The sequence below is a fragment of the Cetorhinus maximus genome, chromosome 14 (genome assembly GCF_964194155.1).
Source record: "Cetorhinus maximus chromosome 14, sCetMax3.hap1.1, whole genome shotgun sequence".
Taxonomy (NCBI): Eukaryota; Metazoa; Chordata; class Chondrichthyes; order Lamniformes; family Cetorhinidae; genus Cetorhinus; species Cetorhinus maximus.
In genome coordinates, this window is record NC_135892.1 from 17,889,370 (window position 1) to 17,908,429 (window position 19,060).

General features: G+C 45.8%; 1 protein-coding gene across 1 annotated transcript in view; it reads right to left on the reverse strand.

Moving 5' to 3' along the window:
- esr1 (estrogen receptor 1) overlaps positions 1-19,060 on the reverse strand; it is a 249,542-nt gene that overhangs the window by 96,238 nt on the left and 134,244 nt on the right. The window contains exon 4 of the mRNA XM_078556590.1: positions 16,536-16,862. Coding sequence (XP_078412716.1) covers positions 16,536-16,862 — 327 coding nt within the window. The remainder of the gene's footprint in view (positions 1-16,535; positions 16,863-19,060) is intronic.

Genomic DNA, 19,060 nt, shown 5'->3' on the forward strand with positions numbered 1-19,060 from the left:
CTGACCAGGAGTCTCTCCCACCCTTACCACCTGCCATAAGTATAATGGAAGGATTTACAGGTTAATAATGAAGCTGTTCAGCCAGGTTATGAACACACCTTCTGTGGCCATCAAGTCCTGAAGTGAGACATGAAACCAGTGCTTTTGGCTCCAAGGTAGGGATGCTATCCGTGCCACAAGACCCACGCGCAAACACACAGACACATTCGCACACACAAACACATACACAGATACATACACATGAATACATAAACACATATGCACAAACACATGGACATGCACATACAGAGGCAAACAAACTAACACATACACACACTGGCCAGAGTTTTTACCTCGTCGGGCGGGGCTCAGCAGGGCAGGCGGGGGGGCAGTGGGGAAGCCAACCGCCATCCAGGACCGGGGCCGGACCGCGATTTCATGCCAATTAAGGCCCGCCCAGTATGAAACGCGTGCTGCAGCGCTCAGTGCTGCCTGAGTGCGCGATTTCGTGCATGCGCGCAAATGCGCACAGGAAAAGCTCCCTGGGGCACAGAGCTGTCTCAGGGAGATGAAGATATAAAAAATTAAAAATAAAGCATTATAAGATGTCAAAAAAAGTCCCCTCATGTGACTCTGTCACATGAGCAAGGACATGTTAGAAATTAGTATGGAAATTTAAAAAAAATTTTTATTGATGGATCATAACCTCAACCCGCCTGTGGAAGGGGTTTTGCAAAAAATGCAAAGGCCGCTCGGCCTTTTCTCCTGCCCACCAACTGTAAGATTGGATGGGCAGCGAAAAATTTAATTCAATTAGATTGTTAATGGCCTTAATAGGCCTTTCGATTGTCGGCGGGCGCGCTGCCAACTCCCACGCGTGCTGGCTGACCGAAATATCGCGCAATGACACTGGGACGCTCACCTGATGAGCAGAAAATGCACATAGGCAAAGACACACACAGACATATACATAAATACATAGAGAAATACACACTAGGCTCAACCATCTTCATCTCCTTCATCAAAGACCTTCTCTCCATCACAAGGTCTGAAATGGGGATGTTCACCGATGATTGCAGAATGTTCAGCACCATTTGTGACTCCTCAGATACTGAAGCAGTTCATGTCCAAATGCAGCAAGACTTGGACAACATTCCAGCTGGGGCTAAGTAGCAAGTAACATTCGTGCCACACAAGTGTCAGGCAATGGCCATCTCCAATGAGACAGAACCTAACAATATCCCCTTGACATTCAGTGACACTACCATTGCTGAATCCCCCACTTTCAATATCCTGGGGGTAACCACTAACCAGAAACTGAACTGGACTAGCCATATAAATACAATGGCTACAAGAGAGTCAGAGGCTGGGAATTCTGTGGTGAGTAACTCACCTCCTGACTCCCCAAAGCCTGTCCACCATCTACAAGGCACAAGTCAGGAGTGTGATGGAATACTCCTCACTTGGCTGGATGAGTACAGTTCCCACAACACTCAAGAAGGTTGACAACATCCAAAACAACGCAGCTCATTTGATTCACACCCCACCCACCAACTTAAATGTTCATGCCCTCCACAACTGGTGCACACTGGCAACAGTGTGTACCATCTACAAGATGCATTGCAGCAACTGACCAAGGCTCCTCTGACAGCACCTTCCAAACCCATGACCACTACCACCTAGAAGGACAAGGGCAGCAGATAGATGGGAACACCACCACCTGTAAATTCCCCACCTTGCCACACACCATCCTGACTTGGAAATATATTACCGTTCCTTCACTGTCGCTGTGTCAAAAACCTGGAACTCCCTCACTGTGGGTTCAGCGGTTCAAGAAGGCAGCTCACCACCACCTTCTCAAGGGTAACTAGGGGTGGGCAATAAATGCCGGCCCAGCCACATCAGACAGCCACTATAATTTTTGCTGGGTGTGAAGGCTGGGAAGTGCTAGTTGTGGGTCAGCTGCCTGTTTTATGCACATCTTATCTTTCCTGGTGACTTCAATGGAAAGTAAGACCAAGTGGGTTGTTTACTGGGCAGACAATCCGCAATTGTCGGTTTTCCATCTGCACTCAAAGTGAATATTAAACACCTCCCAAGTCCGTGATCAGTGGAGGAACTTGATTGATTTTGCTAACCCCAACCAGGCGGTATTGAGGTCAATTGAAATGACCCTCAGGCTGAGGATGGAATCTGGAACTTCCCTAATCGTGTATGGTTCAGTTTTAAGCAGACTGTGCTCAATGAGCCGCAGAGCAATTGTTGAAATGGGGCATTCATTTGATCCGGGTGTAAAAGGCGACAGATATAAGAAAGAAAGGCTTGGTTGCGAAACCTTTGAGTCAAAAGTTTGTGGGTTCAAGTCCCAGTCCAGGACTTAATTGAAGTGCACAAATTAGGGTGATACTTCAGTGTAGGATGGGGGGGGCAATGATACATTGTGGGAGTCTCTAAGGTCAAGTATTTAAGCAAGGTCCTGTGTCCTTGCTTGGTGAACATAAAGGATCATGTTTGTACTATGGGGAGAAGAGCAGGGAGTGCCCTTGATTATCATTCTTCCCCTCAGCTGACAGTACCAACCCACTCCTCTACTTCTCCCCTCACAGATTAGATTACTCTGGTCATTCCGCTCATTGCTATTTTCGGATTTTAGTACGCCTTGGTACTTGGTAAGTTCTCCTTCTGTAGTCTTCCCCCAGGGAATTTTCACAGGAATGCAGCCAATGGTCACGTGAAATTTAAAAAGCTCGACAGATTGTCCTTAAATGAAACTTTAGAGGGCGTGGAGATTCAGGTTTGTGGAAGATTGTTTCAGTCCTTAGGGGGGGAGAAAGAGAATTAGCAAAGGAAGCACATTGCGGTGTATACAGTTGGAGCCGTTGGATCTTGCTGTGCACAATTACTTGGCGTGCTTGGCCATGCAAGAAGCGTGATCATACTTCAAAAGTATTTCATTGGATTTGAGATACCCTGAGAATGCAGCGTGATAAAGAGCTGCATAAATGAAAATCATTTTCTTTAAATACCTCTTATGTGATAGGTGCAGAAAAATAGAGAGGAAATATGGAACCCCTGTTAAATTTTAACGGATAAAGGTTGTTAACAAAACTGAATTTATCATTAAAGGTTTCTCGATATTTCACTGCGGCTAAAGAAAAAAAACAAGTAACCTACAGCTAAAGGTCGGGTGGCACCTTACAACTGGTGTGACCTCGGACATAACATAGTTTGTTTGGTATGCAGAGAATTCCAAAGGGGGAGCTCATAACTTAGGTTCAATGATGCAGAGCACCCAAACTATAATCGAAACCTGAGGGATTTCTTTCTTTCGTAAAGTAGCTGAAAACCAGGACGGGATCATTTATTCCGAAGCAGTTGATGCGGATCTTTGATCCCGAGCCAATGTTTAAAAGTTACTCTCAAGAATCCGCTATACATCAAAAGGAAAGAGAAAAGAATTATTCAAACAATTTCCGCTCGTTGCCCAAAATGATTCGAGCTGCGTAGGAGTTTCAGTGCGCGGGATTGTTTGTAAGTTGTTCTCAAGATTTCTTGCTGCACATCAAAGGGGAACAGAGGGAAAATAAAATAAACAATTTCTCCCTGCTCGCTGGCCAAATGATCTGAGTTGTGTGGCTATTGTGAAGGAGTAGCAGTATGGAGAAAAGAGGTGCCACCAAAACATGTAACATTTGATCGAAACACATAAGATCCTGAGGGGTTCTGACAGGGTGGATGTGGAGAGGATGTTTCCTTTTGGGGGAGAATCTAGAACTAGGGGGTCACTGTTTAAAAATAAGGGGTCGCCCATTTTGGACAAGGAGGAGGAGAATTTTTTTCACTGCGGGGTGGGGAGGGTTAGGAATCTTTAGGACTCTCTTCCTCGAAAGGCAGTGGAAGCAGAGTCGTCGAACATTTTTAAGGCAGAGCTAGATAGATTCTTGATAAACAAGGGGTTGAAACTTTAGAGGGCGTGGAAATTCAGGTTTGTGGAAGGTTATTTCAGTCCTTAGTTGTTCTTAGCGGGGAGAAAAGGAATTAGCAAAGGAAGCACATTGGGGTGTATACAGTTGGAGCCATTGGATCTTGTGCACAATTACTTGGCGTGCTTGGCTATGCAAGAAGCATGATTATACTTCAAAAATATTTTATATTTAAAGGTTGTTGGAGGTAGGTGGGAATGTGGGGTTGAGGTAAAATCAGATCTCATTGAATGGCGGAGCAGGCTTGAAGGGCCGAGTGGCCTACTCCTGCTCCCAATTTGTATGTTTGAAACAGGAATGTAACGAATGGGAATAGTTCGTCAATTAAAAAATACTTCTCTAATATTATGGAAAGATGCTAGGCATTCAGTTGATTGTGTAACACAATAGACAGTAAAACTCCCTGAAGTGGGCTATTAGTTAGGGCTATACTGTACAACACTGTGTCTGGGGCATTTCTGTAGTGGGGTATCAGCTGGGGCTGCACTTTAGCCTGGGACATCCTGCACTGGGTGATCAGTTACATTAATGCATAACATTAAGGAAAGTTGTCCTGAAACGTTAACTCTATTTCACTCTCCACAGACGCTGCCTGACCTGCTGAGTCTGTTCCACTGTTTTCTGTTTTTATTTCTGATTTCCAGCATCTGCAGTGTTTTGCTCCTGTTCTACATAGGTAATATCCACAGCACAGAAACAGGGCATTTGGCAAGAAAGGTCCATCTGATGTTTAACTCCCATGTGAGCATACTTCATCTCTTTATCTCACCCTATCAACATACTGTTCCATTCCATTCTCCCACATATACTTAACCAACTTAAATGCACCTGAAATGCACTACTCCCTGTGGTAGCAAGTCCTTTATTCTTTCATGGGGTATGGGCATCGCTGGCAAGGTCAGCACTTGTTGCCATCGCTGCCCCTGAATCGGGTGGTTAGGCCATTTCAGAGGGCAGTTAAAAGTCAGCCACATTGCTGCAGATCTAGAGTCACTTGTAGGCCAGATCAGGTAAGGATGGCAGATTTCCTTCCCTTAGGGATATTAGTGAACCAGGTGGGTTTTTACAACAATAGTTTCATGGTCATCATTACTGAGACTAGCTTTCAAATCCACCAGACCATGGTGGGGTTTGAACCCATGTCCCCAGAACGACATTACCACTACGCCGCCATCTCCCACTGTACTTTTCACAGACGTTCTCACTACTCTCCAAATAAAGATGTTCCTTCTGAATTTTTTACTGGATTTATTAGTGACTTATATTTATATTCATAAAATATATGTATTCATATTTATAGACCCTGGTTTTGAAGTCCCTCACAATTGGAAATATCTTCTCTATGTCTACCTTATCGAAGCGGTTCATAATTTTAAAAGATCTTTGTCAAGTCACCTCTCATTTTCTGGAGAAAAGAGTCACAATCTCTTCAGGCTTTCCTGATAGCTATGCCTTCTCAGTTCTGGTATCATTCTTGTAAATATTTTGCTCACCTTCTCCAGTGCCTCTTGTAGTATAAGGGTCTAGCATAGAAGAGGTTAACATGGGTCTGGGTACAATAGCGTCCACCGTATTATGCAAAGGAACACATGGCCTGAGGCTAGAGGGCAGTCTTGTACTGGACAGAGATGTGTGTAGAGGCAAGCATGGAGCTCTTAACTCCTTAACTTAAGCTCTTAGCTTAGACCTTACGTTGAATATATGTATATAGTTACATGCAGTGAATAAACACTTACTTTTAAACTATGCAAGACTCAGAATCTCTTCTTGAGACCTACCGAACTGTACACAACATCTTACAACATGGTGGCAGCTATCGGAACAACCCAGAACCTCACAGAATCTGGAGAAGAATCTTAAAACCTGAAAGATTGAAAAAGCAGCATTCTGACTTGATGGAAAACACCAGAAACAAATGCACAGGAGGAGATCGCCAGAGAAAAGCTCCAAAGAAAACAGAAGCTCTATACTGCGCCAGAATGCTCCATGGAAGTCCAGGTTCAATACACAAAGGGTGCAGAGTCAGAAGACCTAGCAGGGGTGAGCTAAAAAACTTAATCTCTTGGCCAGAACAAGCTTTAAAAAGCTTTTAAGTCAGCAGCAGAGAGAATTGCCATTTTAAAATGCACCGGGAACAGCCCGAGTCCCAAATCAGTGCCTGAACACCTGGCGGCCAAGCTCGCGCCAGCCAAGAAAAAAATATATAATTAAAAAATAATCAGCAACTGAAAAACCCAGCAAAAGCCAGGAATTGATGGTTTCACACCCAGAAAACGCTTACATACTAGCTGCAGGGCAAACTCAAAAAAAGATCAATCCAGGGAATCGCTGTTGAAAACTTAAAGCACAGACATTGCGACCACCATGACTGTGGGAGCCCATCAAAACCAAGAAGCACAGGAAACCTCGGTGAGAACAAACATATGGCAGCACCATCTTGGATTTCCCAACAGCATTTAACGCTGTACACACTTCTAATTTTAAATGACCATGGATCAAAAATCTACCTTACCAGACCAGTTTGGACTCATCCAAGGCCCAGACCAGTCACAAAATTGGGAACATTGGAGAAAGAGATTCTTTAGATACATGATTGCTCCAGGTCTATATAAGATGACATATGCTGAACAGGTTAACACTCTGCTTTATTCGGTAGGTCCAATAGCCAACAACATAATAGCTAGACAAAGAATCGATGAATCCTCAGCAAAATTTGCAGGAGTTTTAAAATCATTTAACACATATTTTAATTTGTGCAGTAACGAGATCGTTGAAAGAGCAAAGTTTAACAAATGCGTCCAACAGCCCGGAGAACCTGTTAACTCCTTCATTGATGAGCTATGCAAAATGTCTGAGGGCTGTGACTACAGCGATCTGAAATCAGAGATAACCAGGGACAGAATTATTGTTGGAGTGGTGGACGATGCACTCTCAGACATGCTTCAAATTAAGGAAGATTTGAACCTTGAAAAGGCGATTCAGATTGGCAGGCAATATAAAGTCCATTTACAGCGCAGATCCATCTCAAGGGACAAAAGCAAACCATGGTACAGAGCAAACCCCATTGTCCAGCTAGTAAAACAACAGTGGAGCAGGGACACTCCAGGCCCAGGAAAGCAATACCCTAACCAACCATGCCAGCGCTGTGGAACTAAGTCACTGGCATGATCAATGTCTGGCAGTCTCAGCACAGTGTTTTAATTGCAACTGCAAAGGACACTTTAGGAAGCTATGGATAGCTAACTCAACCAGATGATCCCAAGACAAATCATGAGGTTGGGGTACCATACCAACAGGAGACACAACCATGCTCCTTAGGCAAGGATCAAGGGTTTTCACTCTGGAAGGCAAACATCACGGTTAGTGGCCATCTCACAGACTTTAAATTGGACACAGGAGCCAGTGTTACGGTCCTCACAGACAAGGTGGCTGAGAGCACTCTCACTATGAGACTTTTAATTCCAGATTTAATCCCACCATCTGCCATGGTGGGATTTGAACCAGGGTCCCCAGCACGTTACACTGGATCTCTGGGATACTAGCCCAGTGACAAGACCACGATACCACCGCCTCCCCCTGGAAGAATTGTAAAGCCTGCAGACCACCTGAACCTGTAAACAGAGACTTGAGGGGGGGTTGAAGGGGTAGTAGATGCAATGTAAATGTGTTAGGTAAACAGGAATTTGTTGTAAATATGTTGGAGAAAGACTTGGGGGGAGGTGTAGTATAAGGGTCTGGCATAGAAAGGGACTGGGTACAATACTGCCCACAGTTTGATGTAAAGGAATACATGACCTGAGTCTAGAGGGCAGCCTTGTACTGGACAGAGACATGTGTAGAGGTAAGCATGAAGACAGCTCCTAGTTTAAATCTTATACTGTATATTTGTACATGGTTACAAATAGTTACTAAACACCCACCTTTAAACTATACAAGACTCAGAACCTTTTCATGAGACCTACGGAACTACACACATCTGACACCTCTACATCCTTTTTGTTTTATGGAGACCAGAACTGAGCACAGTACTCTCTATAACACTGTGAGCACAACTTATCCTGTGCTGAGACATGTACCATAACCTCAATCAATAACTGTGATTTTGATTTGCTGGATCAGAGTTAGGTTGCAGTAATTCCTTGTACGTCCATGGACTGAAATACTTCAGTACACAATGCAACAACCTAGTATTGAAGGGCTGCTCACTGTGTTCTCATTAGCTGCATCATTGATTTCTTAAGATGTTTCTGCCACTTAAACTTTGTTCCCCAAAGCGCAGATTCATAATCAGCTTGAAAGTAGAATGTGTTAGGCGCTGGCCGGACATGTGTCATTTTGTCTCCTAGTCCTCTCTTTCTGAGATATTCAAAAATAGAGCAGAAAGGAAACGTTTATTGAAGGTTTCATTCATATCATACAAGGGAAAAATACATACCTCTGGTGTCAGTGGCTAGGAGAACATTGAGGGGCTGTAATAGACAGCCAATTCACTTCCGCGTAACACACCATGCACCAATGCACCATGCTTGCAAGGGCGCTAGCGAGGGCACTGCATGCGTGTGCCAGAAAGCATGCAGAGTGGTCAGATTCTGGTATCACTCAGTGTGTAACACTAATTTGGAGTCCGGCCGGCCTGGACTTTAAGCTCCCCTGCTAGCAGCTTTGAAAGCAGGGCAGGCTTGTAAAATCCATCGTGGGGCCTTCCCACTCACCTCCGAGCTTGTATGAAATATTACGTAGGTGCAGTGGAGGTAGCCCATGCTGGGCCTACTGAGGCCCCTAATTGTCCAATTAATGCCCACTTAAAGGCCTCATCCTGCCCCACTGCTATTTTACCCATGGCAGGGGGAGGCCCATGCCAAATGGGTAGCCTGGCAGCTTTAGCTGCGCGGACCTGGTATTGGGCAAGGAGGGCTTCCTTTGCGGGCCCTCTATGCCCATCAAAGGCACCCTCTCCCCCAAGACTACACACCCATCTTTACCTTCCCCCTCCCAGCCTCTGAAACTCAGCCACCTTCACCGACCCTGGTGAAGTTGCACTCCCCCGCCCCCCCACCCCCCACCCCCTCCACCTGGCTAACCTTAGTGTTTGCATCATCTGCAATGTCTCTCAGCTGCACCCCCCCCACCCGACTAACCTTAGTGTTTGCATCATCTGCAATGTCTCTCAGCTGAACGAGCGTCTCTCTGCATCAGGGTGGTGACGGGAACCCTATTCAGGAGAAAGGGCTTCATGGTCTTCTCTCTCAGCAGAGAGAAGCAGCAGCAGGAGGAGGAGGGGGCACTTTGCTTTACCAGGGTAGTGGGATTCACTATGATGCAGGGAGTTATTCATGCACATGCCTCTGTGTGTGTGCCACATCTCAACAGGAAGATGTACTGGAACCATAAATTATTCCACTCCCTGAATGTGCAGTTGGAATGCAATCATGCGAAGTGTGACATGCCAGTAAATGCTCACTATTCTGGCAACCGCAATGCTTTTATCCTGCACTAATCATCCATTCCTGCCATAGTCGTGCCACCATGACAAACCAGAGGCTGACTGCTTGGTTGCAAAGGCTACCCACTCTCCATGTGGCTCACAACCTTCCTCCTCCAGTTCACCACACATGAACAGTGTAGGTACAAGAGCCACGCTGCCACCAGGAATGACTTTGGGGCAAACCACTGGCTTTGTAATGGTTACCCTGTCTGGACCATTCTGTGGGGGGGGTCCCTACAATAGAGTGTGTCTCCAAATTGACTCTCATCAGTGTGCAGGCCACCAGGCCTTCAGGGAGTACCTCAGGAGGTGGAGGAAGAGAGGAAGGGAGGAGGCATCTGGGACCCCATTGTTCCTGGAAGGCTTTCCATAAGCAGCTAACTGCATTCCCCTTCTCCTAAAAACATCTCCGCATACTCCACAATTCCCCACCTTTCCATCCCTCTGCTACACCCTCTTGGCCAAAATCCTGAAACAAAGACTCCACAAGAAATCACTTCAGAACAACTTAATCCAGCAACCCCCCACTAATACAAACAACATTAAACTATTTGATAAAAACAAAAACAAAAACAAAAAACTGCGGATGCTGGAAATCCAAAACAAAAACAGAATTGGCGGGGGGGGGGTGAGAAGTTGGGGGGGGCGGTTGTAGGGACAAGCAAGCAGTGATAGGAGCAGATAATCAAAAGATGTCACAGATAAAAGAACAAAGAGGTGCTGAAGGTGGTGATATTATCTAAGAGAGTGTGCTAATTAAGAATGGATGGCAAGACACACAAGGTACAGCTCTAGTGGGGGTGGGGTGAAATAAGTCTAACAGGGCATAAAAGGTATAAATTTAAAAATAATGGAAATAGGTGGGAAAAGAAAAATCTATATAAATTATTGGAAAAAACAAAAGGGAGGGGGAAGAAACGGAAAGGGGGTGGGGATGGAGGAGGGAGTTCAAGATCTAAAGTTGTTGAATTCAATATTCAGTCCAGAAGGCTGTAAAATGCCTAGTCGGAAGATGAGGTGCTGTTCCTCCAGTTTGCGTTGGGCTTCACTGGAACAATGCAGCAAGCCAAGGACAGACATGTGGGCAAGAGAGCAGGGTGGAGTGTTAAAATGGCAAGCGACAGGGAGGTTTGGGTCTTTCTTACGGACAGACCGCAGGTGTTCTGCAAAGCAGTCGCCCAGTTTGCGTTTGGTTTCTCCAATGTAGAGGAGACCGCATTGGGAGCAACAAATGCAGTAGACTAAGTTGGGGGAAATGCAAGTGAAATGCTGCTTCACTTGAAAGGAGTGTTTGGGCCCTTGGACGGTGAGGAGAGAGGAAGTGAAGGGGCAGGTGTTGCATCTTTTGCATATGCATGGTGAGGTGCCGTAGGTGGGGGTTGAGGAGTAGGGGGTGATGGAGGACTGGACCAGGGTGTCCCGGAGGGAACGATCCCTACAGAATGACGCCGGGGGGGTGAAGGGAAGATGTGTTTGGTGGTGGCATCATGCTGAAGTTGGCGGAAATGGCGGAGGATGATCCTTTGAATGCGGAGGCTGGTGAGGTGATAAGTGAGGACAAAGGGGACCCTATCATGTTTCTGGGAGGGAGGAGAAGGCGTGAGGGCGGATGCGCGGGAGATGGGCCGGACACGGTTGAGGGCCCTGTCAACGACCGTGGCTGGAAAACCTCGGTTAAGGAAGAAGGAGGACATGTCAGAGGAGCTGTTTTTGAAGATAGCATCATCAGAACAGATGCGACGGAGGCGAAGGAACTGAGAGAATGGATGGAGTCTTTACAGGAAGTGGGGCGTGAGATGCTGTAGTCGAGGTAGCTGTGGGAGTCAGTAGGCTTGTAATGGATATTGGTGGACAGTCTATCACCAGAAATTGAGACACAGAGGTCAAGGAAGGGAAGGGAAGTGTCAGAGATGGACCATGTGAAAATGATGGAGGGGTGGAGATTGGAAGCAAAATTAATAATTAAATTAATAATTAATAATACTAATTTATTCTTCTCCGCCGATGCTATTAAACTATTTGCCCTTGTGCATTCCCTTAGTGCCTGGGCTTATGGGTTCCATTGTCTGGTCTAGTGCTGCTATGCTGAAGTTACCAAAGTGACTGCAGCATGGCTGGTGAAGGCTGCTGACTTTCAGTGGGGGAGACTCGATGGCCTTTGGGGATGACCTCGAGCAGCTCTGGGCCTGGAGGGTCCAGCTTTCAACTGCACCACGTCAGCATGGGCGACAGCGGTCTGGACTGGAAAGCTGAAAGGCAACAGCTAGGGCACTGGCGGGGTGACAGCGGCGGGAGGATGAACCTTGTCCTCCTGTGAGAGGACTGCGAGTTCTTGCCCCCACGAAGCAACTGCCACTCCCCCCAGGGCAGTAATTCGGCAATCCTGATAACCTGCTGGAGGACAAATCATGGGGCTGGCGTGAGAGCCTGCCCAGCCCCTTTGAAAACTGGCATCAGAGGCCATGATGGCAGCCGTCTGAGTCTCCATGGCAGGGAGCATCAATCCCATGACCTCAGTCTGAACTCCGACTGCAGCATCCAGTGGCTTCCGCTTGTGCTGCAATGGAAGCTGAGACATCGCCCATCAGTTGCTGGATCTGTAAGTACTGTCGTGAAGCTTACCACCACTGCCATGCTGGAAAGGGTGGGCTCCAAGCCCTGTACAAAGCCTGTGCCACGTTGGGCTCTGTTCTCCTTGACAGTGACAACAGTCTCTCTGCCAATGCGCCAAACACTTTTGCGTGCGTGCCCATCAGCGTTCTCCTGTACTCAACCCCATTGCATTCCTCAACAGCAGAACTCGTCTGTGACCTAGTCGTCCAGGGAGCTGGCACCCGTACTGTCCTTGCTCCCTGGTCTGGATGTAGCCCACTCGTGTCTGATAGTTCACCACGTGCTTTATGTCGCCCTCTAAAGTACGTGCAGCACCAGTATCTGAGCTGGTGGCTGCGAGTATCGCATCACGTGATAGTGCTTCTTTATCAGACCTTGGCGGTGACATCGCTCTGGCTGCACAGCCAGGAATTCTTGGGTATCTGAAAAGCATAAATACGGAAGGGCAAGGTTAGGTTGAGTGAAGTGGGGGTGGGTGGAAAATGAGAAGTCCGTAGTCACAACGTCAGCAACATGCACTTCCCATCAGATTGAGGAATGAGGGTGAAGCAGGATTTGAGAAGGTGCATAAGACGGGGACATAACGTCATCCTGAATGTTCTCGGTGAAGCCAATTGCAACAGCCTCAGCCTCAATAATTCGCAGCTCCACCTCCTCCAACAGCCTCAGGAGATACAGGCGTGCCTCTCTCCCACTGACTCTCTGCTGCTCCATCCTGTCATGTGCCAGCTTGTCCTCCAAGAGAGAGGGAAGAGTACATTCCTACCCTGTGCTGTGCACTCTGAGCCAATATTCCCATTGCTGAAATTTTCCTGAGGGTTCAGGGTAGGGTTGTGAGAGATACTGTTACATTTGTTATAAATTCACTTCCAGCATCACCAAATTTCCTACGAGGTGAATTTAGGTGTCATCTTTGGCTCAGTAGTAGCACTCTTGCCTCTCAATCAAAAAGTTGAGGGCTCAAGACCCGCTCTAGAGATATAGGCATAACACTTATTGTGACAGTACTGTCGCCAGTGTCATCTTTCTGATGAGATGTTAAACCGAAGCCTCTTCTGCTCCCCTCATGTGGAGTTAAAAGATCCCATGGCACCATTCATCAAAGAGTTGGTTTTCCAGGTCAATATTTATCCCTCAAAAAGGATCACCATCCAAGACAAAGCAGTCCGCTTGATTGGCACCCTATCCACAAATATCCACTTCCTCCACTACTGATGCACAATAGCAACAGTGTGCACCATCTACAAGATGCACTGCAGGAACTCACCAAGACACCTTAGACAGCACCTTCCAAACCCACGACCACTACCATCTAGAAGGATAAGGGCAGCTGATGCATGGGAACACCACCACCTGGAAGTTCCCCTCCAAGCCACTCACCACCCTGACTTGGAAATATATCGCTGTTCCTTCACGGTCGCTGGGTCAAAGTCCTGGAACTTCTTCCCTAACAGCACTGTGGGTGTACCTACATCACAGGGACTGCAGCTCACCGCCACCTCCTCAAAGGCAATTAGATATGGGCAATAAATGCTGGCCTAGCCAACGATGCCCACACCCCATGAATAAATAAAACAAAACTAAAACAGATTATCTAATCATTACTGCATTTCTATTTGGGAGACCTTGCTGTGTGCAAAATTGGTGCTGTATTTCGTACATTACAATGATAAATACAGTTCAAAAGTATCTCATTGGCATAAAGTGCTTAGGAGTTCCTGTGGTCACGAAAGATGCTATATAAATGCACGCTCTTTCAGTCATGATGCTAGCGAATTGCCTTGGTGAATCCAACATTAGCTCCCAGAGCTCTGCAAATGATGTTGTGGTGGCTGCATCATCAGCAACCAATTGGAAAAGGGGGATAGGAAAGATAAGCTTGAGTGAAGCAGTTATAGATTTGCCAGTGATAAAAGTCATAAAATGGCACCGAGCCAGTTCCACTGAGGCTCTTTCCACAAACAGACAGATACTGCCACAGTTATTAATAACACAAATCAACTGAGCTTGGGATGCCTGCAGAAAACTGCTGGATGACATTAGAAAGCCTGCCAAGAATTGGATCGCCTCCAGTTGCTGTCTCAATTTGCAACTGGAGCCAATCGCCAATTTTAGAAGGCAGTGATCCAGTGGAGGAAAAGGTGCCTCAAATTCTTCAGGATGAAGGCCAAAATAATTAGAGGTAGGAGGGGCTGAAGTTAAACTGGAAAATTCTAGACAGCCTCAGGTCTTAGTTCATGAGGGGAGGTGCGGTCACTATTTGGAAGTAAATTTCCCAGTACTTGTTGGAAGCAAACCAATTTGACCCCCTCCTGGAGCCTTCTTTGGTAAAAGACCCCAAGCCAATGCAGTTAGGAGAACAGGACATGGTAATGCAGGGGAAAGGGATATACTTTGTACTCCACGTTTTCAAACATTCCCAGGTCAGGTATGGTCTACCCCAATGCTTTTTGAAACCTTGCCCTCTAGTCTCACAGGAAGAATGCCCCTCCCCCACCTCCAGTTTGACATCTCCAGTTATGCCAAGATGCACCATTCTGATTTATTCATTTACAATTGGGAAATGAAATAAATAAATCTATTGTGTCAGACCCTGTCATACAATAGGTTGCAAGTCATTAAACTTGTATTCATAGAGCACTTCTCAGACCCTCGGGATGTCCCAAAACACTTTTTGGCCAGTGGATTAACTTGTGAAGTGTTCTCACTGGCGCTCAGTTTCCCTGAATGTTGTCCCAATCAATCACATAAATGCCAGTCATCAACAAAGTACCTATGTTAATCTTGGAATTGTGCGGCAATAGAGTACTCACTTTGAGCTGGTAATTGAGCACAGCTGTCCCCAATTGGCGAAGGATTAGGAACTGATTGCAAGAGTAACTCTTTTGGAGTCAAACAATTAAACTAAATTAACAACATGAGGGATAAAGTAAACACAGCCCCTAAATTAGGATAGCTGTAAAACCAAAGACAAAGTTTAAAAAAAATTTACAAACATCAAACCAAAATGTGATTAACAGGGTCGATAAGATATGAACCAATTCACTCTGGGTGTCTGGGAGGAACTGGGAGAATCTGGGACTTTACTTTGCTGCCTTAGAAAGAAACCCATTTTAAGGTACAGGCTCCCTTCAGACTCACTCCTCCTCAACATATAATTGTCGGACTTAACAACCTGGACCTCTTAGCCTACCATATCTATCCAGGTTCCCAATCCCGCTGCATTCTTATCCGATGTGCTAATTACCCTCTTCTCTCTGAATTGCCTCACATTGACTCCAGTGTCACAATAAGCAAGTTAGATGCTCGACTATTTATGAAGGAGGACTTGCTATCATGTTTTATTTGGGGCGGAGGTTCAGCAATTAAAATCCAAATGTGATTCGTGTTATGGTCACGAGACATCCGAGTGGCACGGCAACATATTCCAGTCCATTGCCGACCAGGCAAATGGGTACTTATCCTGACCAAGGTGCTTCTGAATATTTCAGGCTGGTTTTCCTTCTCCTCGTTTTTCCACAAATCCTATGAAAATACAATACCTGCCAAAACTTCTTGCAATCAGCCAGGCATTTCAACTGAAGAGTGACAGAAATCATTTGTAAAAACAGCCAAGCAGAGTTCACAAGGCAGAAGGAGACTGTCCACCCTATCAATGCCAACTGAGTCTGGCACACATGCTGAAACAGGGGGATTATTGGGGCTATGGAGTCAGAGCAACAGTACCTGACACACAGTCATAAGTAGTCAAACAGTGAAACAGGCCATCAAATCTGAGCTGGCATTTGCCCCCACATGAACCACCCAGTCTAATTCCCCTCTCTGTTTTAATTCCTTTAAAATAATTTATGAACTTTGCTTCAACAAGAGACGGAGAATTCTACCCTCAGTATAAGGTCATTTTTCCAACTCTGTCCATTAATATTTGTTATAATGTCAAACTTGCACATACTTGTTCCGTTGCATGCGCTGTGCGACTCTCATTTCTCCCAACTTTGCATAGTTAGACACGGCTTGCCACATACTCCATAACAACCCTTCTCATTTTTTATTCGCTCCGTTTCAAACCAAACACATGCATTCTGTTTGAGAGATGCTGACACTGCATTCAAGCCAGTAAAAAGATATTTAAACATCAAAGTCCGATCAGAAATGATCTGTGATTTCCGCCAGACTGAAGCAGTTTGAGGTCTGAGGCTTTTGGCAAAGGCAGGCCTGCCAGGTAAGCTAACGCAAAACTGCATCTCTCTCAATCTTTGCAGGAGAGGCACAAAGGAACACGGAGTAACCTTGGAACAATGTCATATATCTGAATGAAGGTTATATTTGAATTTATTAATTTATCTGTGCTTTGTTCTGACACTGCTAATACATGTCAGCTCTGCATCTGTGTAGGCTCATGTGATGTGCTTGTACCTTAACCGTTGCAAATTACAAAAGACAATCAAGAGACAATCAAAGCTCTATGGTCCTACCTGGAACTTTCTTAGCCCAGATGATCATATGCACCAGCTCCTTATCGGCCAGGTTTGTTAGCAAAGTCATCATGGACGCCTCAGTGAAGGGCTTGCTGGGATCATGTTCAGAGTAAACCATGGGAGGCTCAGCCTCCAACAGCGTGCTGAGAATCTCGTCCGACGTCATGCCCATCAGCGAGCTCTGCTTGGCATTCCTCTGCGTTGGGCTCGCACTGCTGGAGGTTGGCCTGCTGGTGACCCCGGTGCTTTTGATGATGTGATCCTTCTCGTCTTTCCTCCGCTTATGCTTCAGCATCCGCCCACCCCTGCGGTCCTTGCGGATACCTGACAATTGGAGAAGAGGAAGGTAAAGGTCCAAGCCGTTTAAACAACAAGGGTTCTCCAATAATGAAACAAAAAGTTAGTCCCCCTTGCGCAATTTCTGAAACTGGCTTTAATGCAGTCCTGACATTGTGGGCCACAGAAAGCCCACATTAGTCATAGGTGCTCAGGCACAGGGCTATTTTGGCAAAGTAAATTGTTGGAATAAGACAAACATACACATTTGAATTCAGTGGGAAAGCAGGAGGAAGAAAGGCAGAGAAGAACAGGGAGAGAAAAAGACTTGCATTTATAGGTCACCGTTCACAACAACAGAAAGCCACAAGGCACTTCAGTGCTGAGGAAGTACTTCTGATGCGCAGTCACTGTCGTAAGGTACAAAAGTCAACAGCTGACTTGTGCACAGCAAGGTTGTACAAACAGCAATGTGATAATTGGTGGATAATCGGTGCTTAGGCAACTGAGGAATAAATATTGGCCAGGACACAGGGGAGAACTACCCTGCTCTTCTTCAAATGCTGCATGGGATCTTTTCTGTTCCCCGCCATCATGCCACCCCCCCCATCCCCCGCCCCACCAGAGGGCAGACAGGGCATCGGTTTGACACCACATCGAAACATGGTTGCCAACCTTCCAGCATTGGCCTGGAGGCTCCAGGAATTGAAGATCAATCTCCAGGTCACAGCCCTGAGGAAAAATCTTCGGGACATTAAAAAAGATTGTGTTTTGTCATTTTCTTTGAAGATTTCTCTTTACCAGATATAAAAATGGGGGAAAAAAGGCTGTCTGGTTGTCAGTCAAACATCATCAAATTGGGTAATGAGTCTTCTTGCTTTCCAATTGGCGTAGTGGGGCAGTACATCAGGAGGATGGATGTGTTGGCCAACTAATGGCTGGAGTGTGGGGGCAAGTCACGTGATGAAACCTTCAGGAATACATTTGACCACAGTTGACAACCCTAATCTGGAAGGCAGTGCCTCTGACAGCATGGCACACCCTCAGTACTGGAGACCCAGCCTAGATTAGGTGAGGAGACAGAGATTGAAAAATTGGGGGTGGAGATCGATGCCCCTGATTTTCCAGTCATTAAACCTCAGCCATCCTCCCTGACAAAAGTCCCTCCAGCTGTGCACGAACTGGCACTTTAACCTGCTGAGCAGCAAGCTACTCGTGGCCTATTGAAACTGAGAATCAAAATCTGCCAACGCGTTGTTCAGCTGAGTGTTTCCCTCGATCTCCTGCCATGGCAAACTGAAAAATTTGACAGTTTGAAACAATCATTACAAGCTCAGAATTAACCAAGAAATGATTTTACTCAGAACTATAAGGGGTTCATTAATACGATAAACAGCTGATATAATGTGTTAAATCCAAACTGTAGTCCAATCTTTATACCATATCACATACTACAATTAGAATATAAATTCCCAACCTTTTTTTCAGCACAGATTTGGTTTTTATTTAAAAAGGAATAGGGGAAATAGCTTCCATCAAATTCTAGTCCATTTTTGGCTCAGATACGGAATTCTAACAAGAGGCATAGATTCAGTCCCTTGAGCCAATTCTGCCATTCAATAGATCATGACTGATTTATCCTTCAAATCTATTTACCTGCCTTTGCTCCATATTCCTTGTGAACAAAAATGTATCCATTTCTGTCTTGAAAGTTCTAATTGACCCCCAGCATCAGGGTTCCAAGTTTCCGCTATACTTTGTGTGTAAAAGTGCTTCCTGAGTTCTCTCCCGAATGGCCGAGCCCAAATTTTAGTATTATTCCCCCCTTCTGGATTCCCCCAATCAGGGGAGATAATTTCTTTGAATCGACCTTATTGAATGCTTTCATCATATTAATAACTCCTCAACCGACTGTAAATGGCCATAAGTAGAACTCACAATGCCATATTCGAGCAAGACTGACTGTAATTAGGAGACTGGAAAAAGAGCTAAGGAGCGTTCAGGATGAAAATCTGTCTCTGTGGAATCTTAGGCCACATATTCCCCTCCAACCTCCCTCATCCCACTCACAATGGAGGTGTGCCCTCTTGCAGGAGTTCCTCAGGGTAGTGTCCTAGGCCCAACCATCTTCAGCTGCTTCATCAATGACCTTGCTTCCATCATAAGGTCAGAAGTGGGGATGTTCGCTGATGATTACACAATGTTCGGCACCATTCGCAATGCCTCAGATACTGAAGCAGTCCATG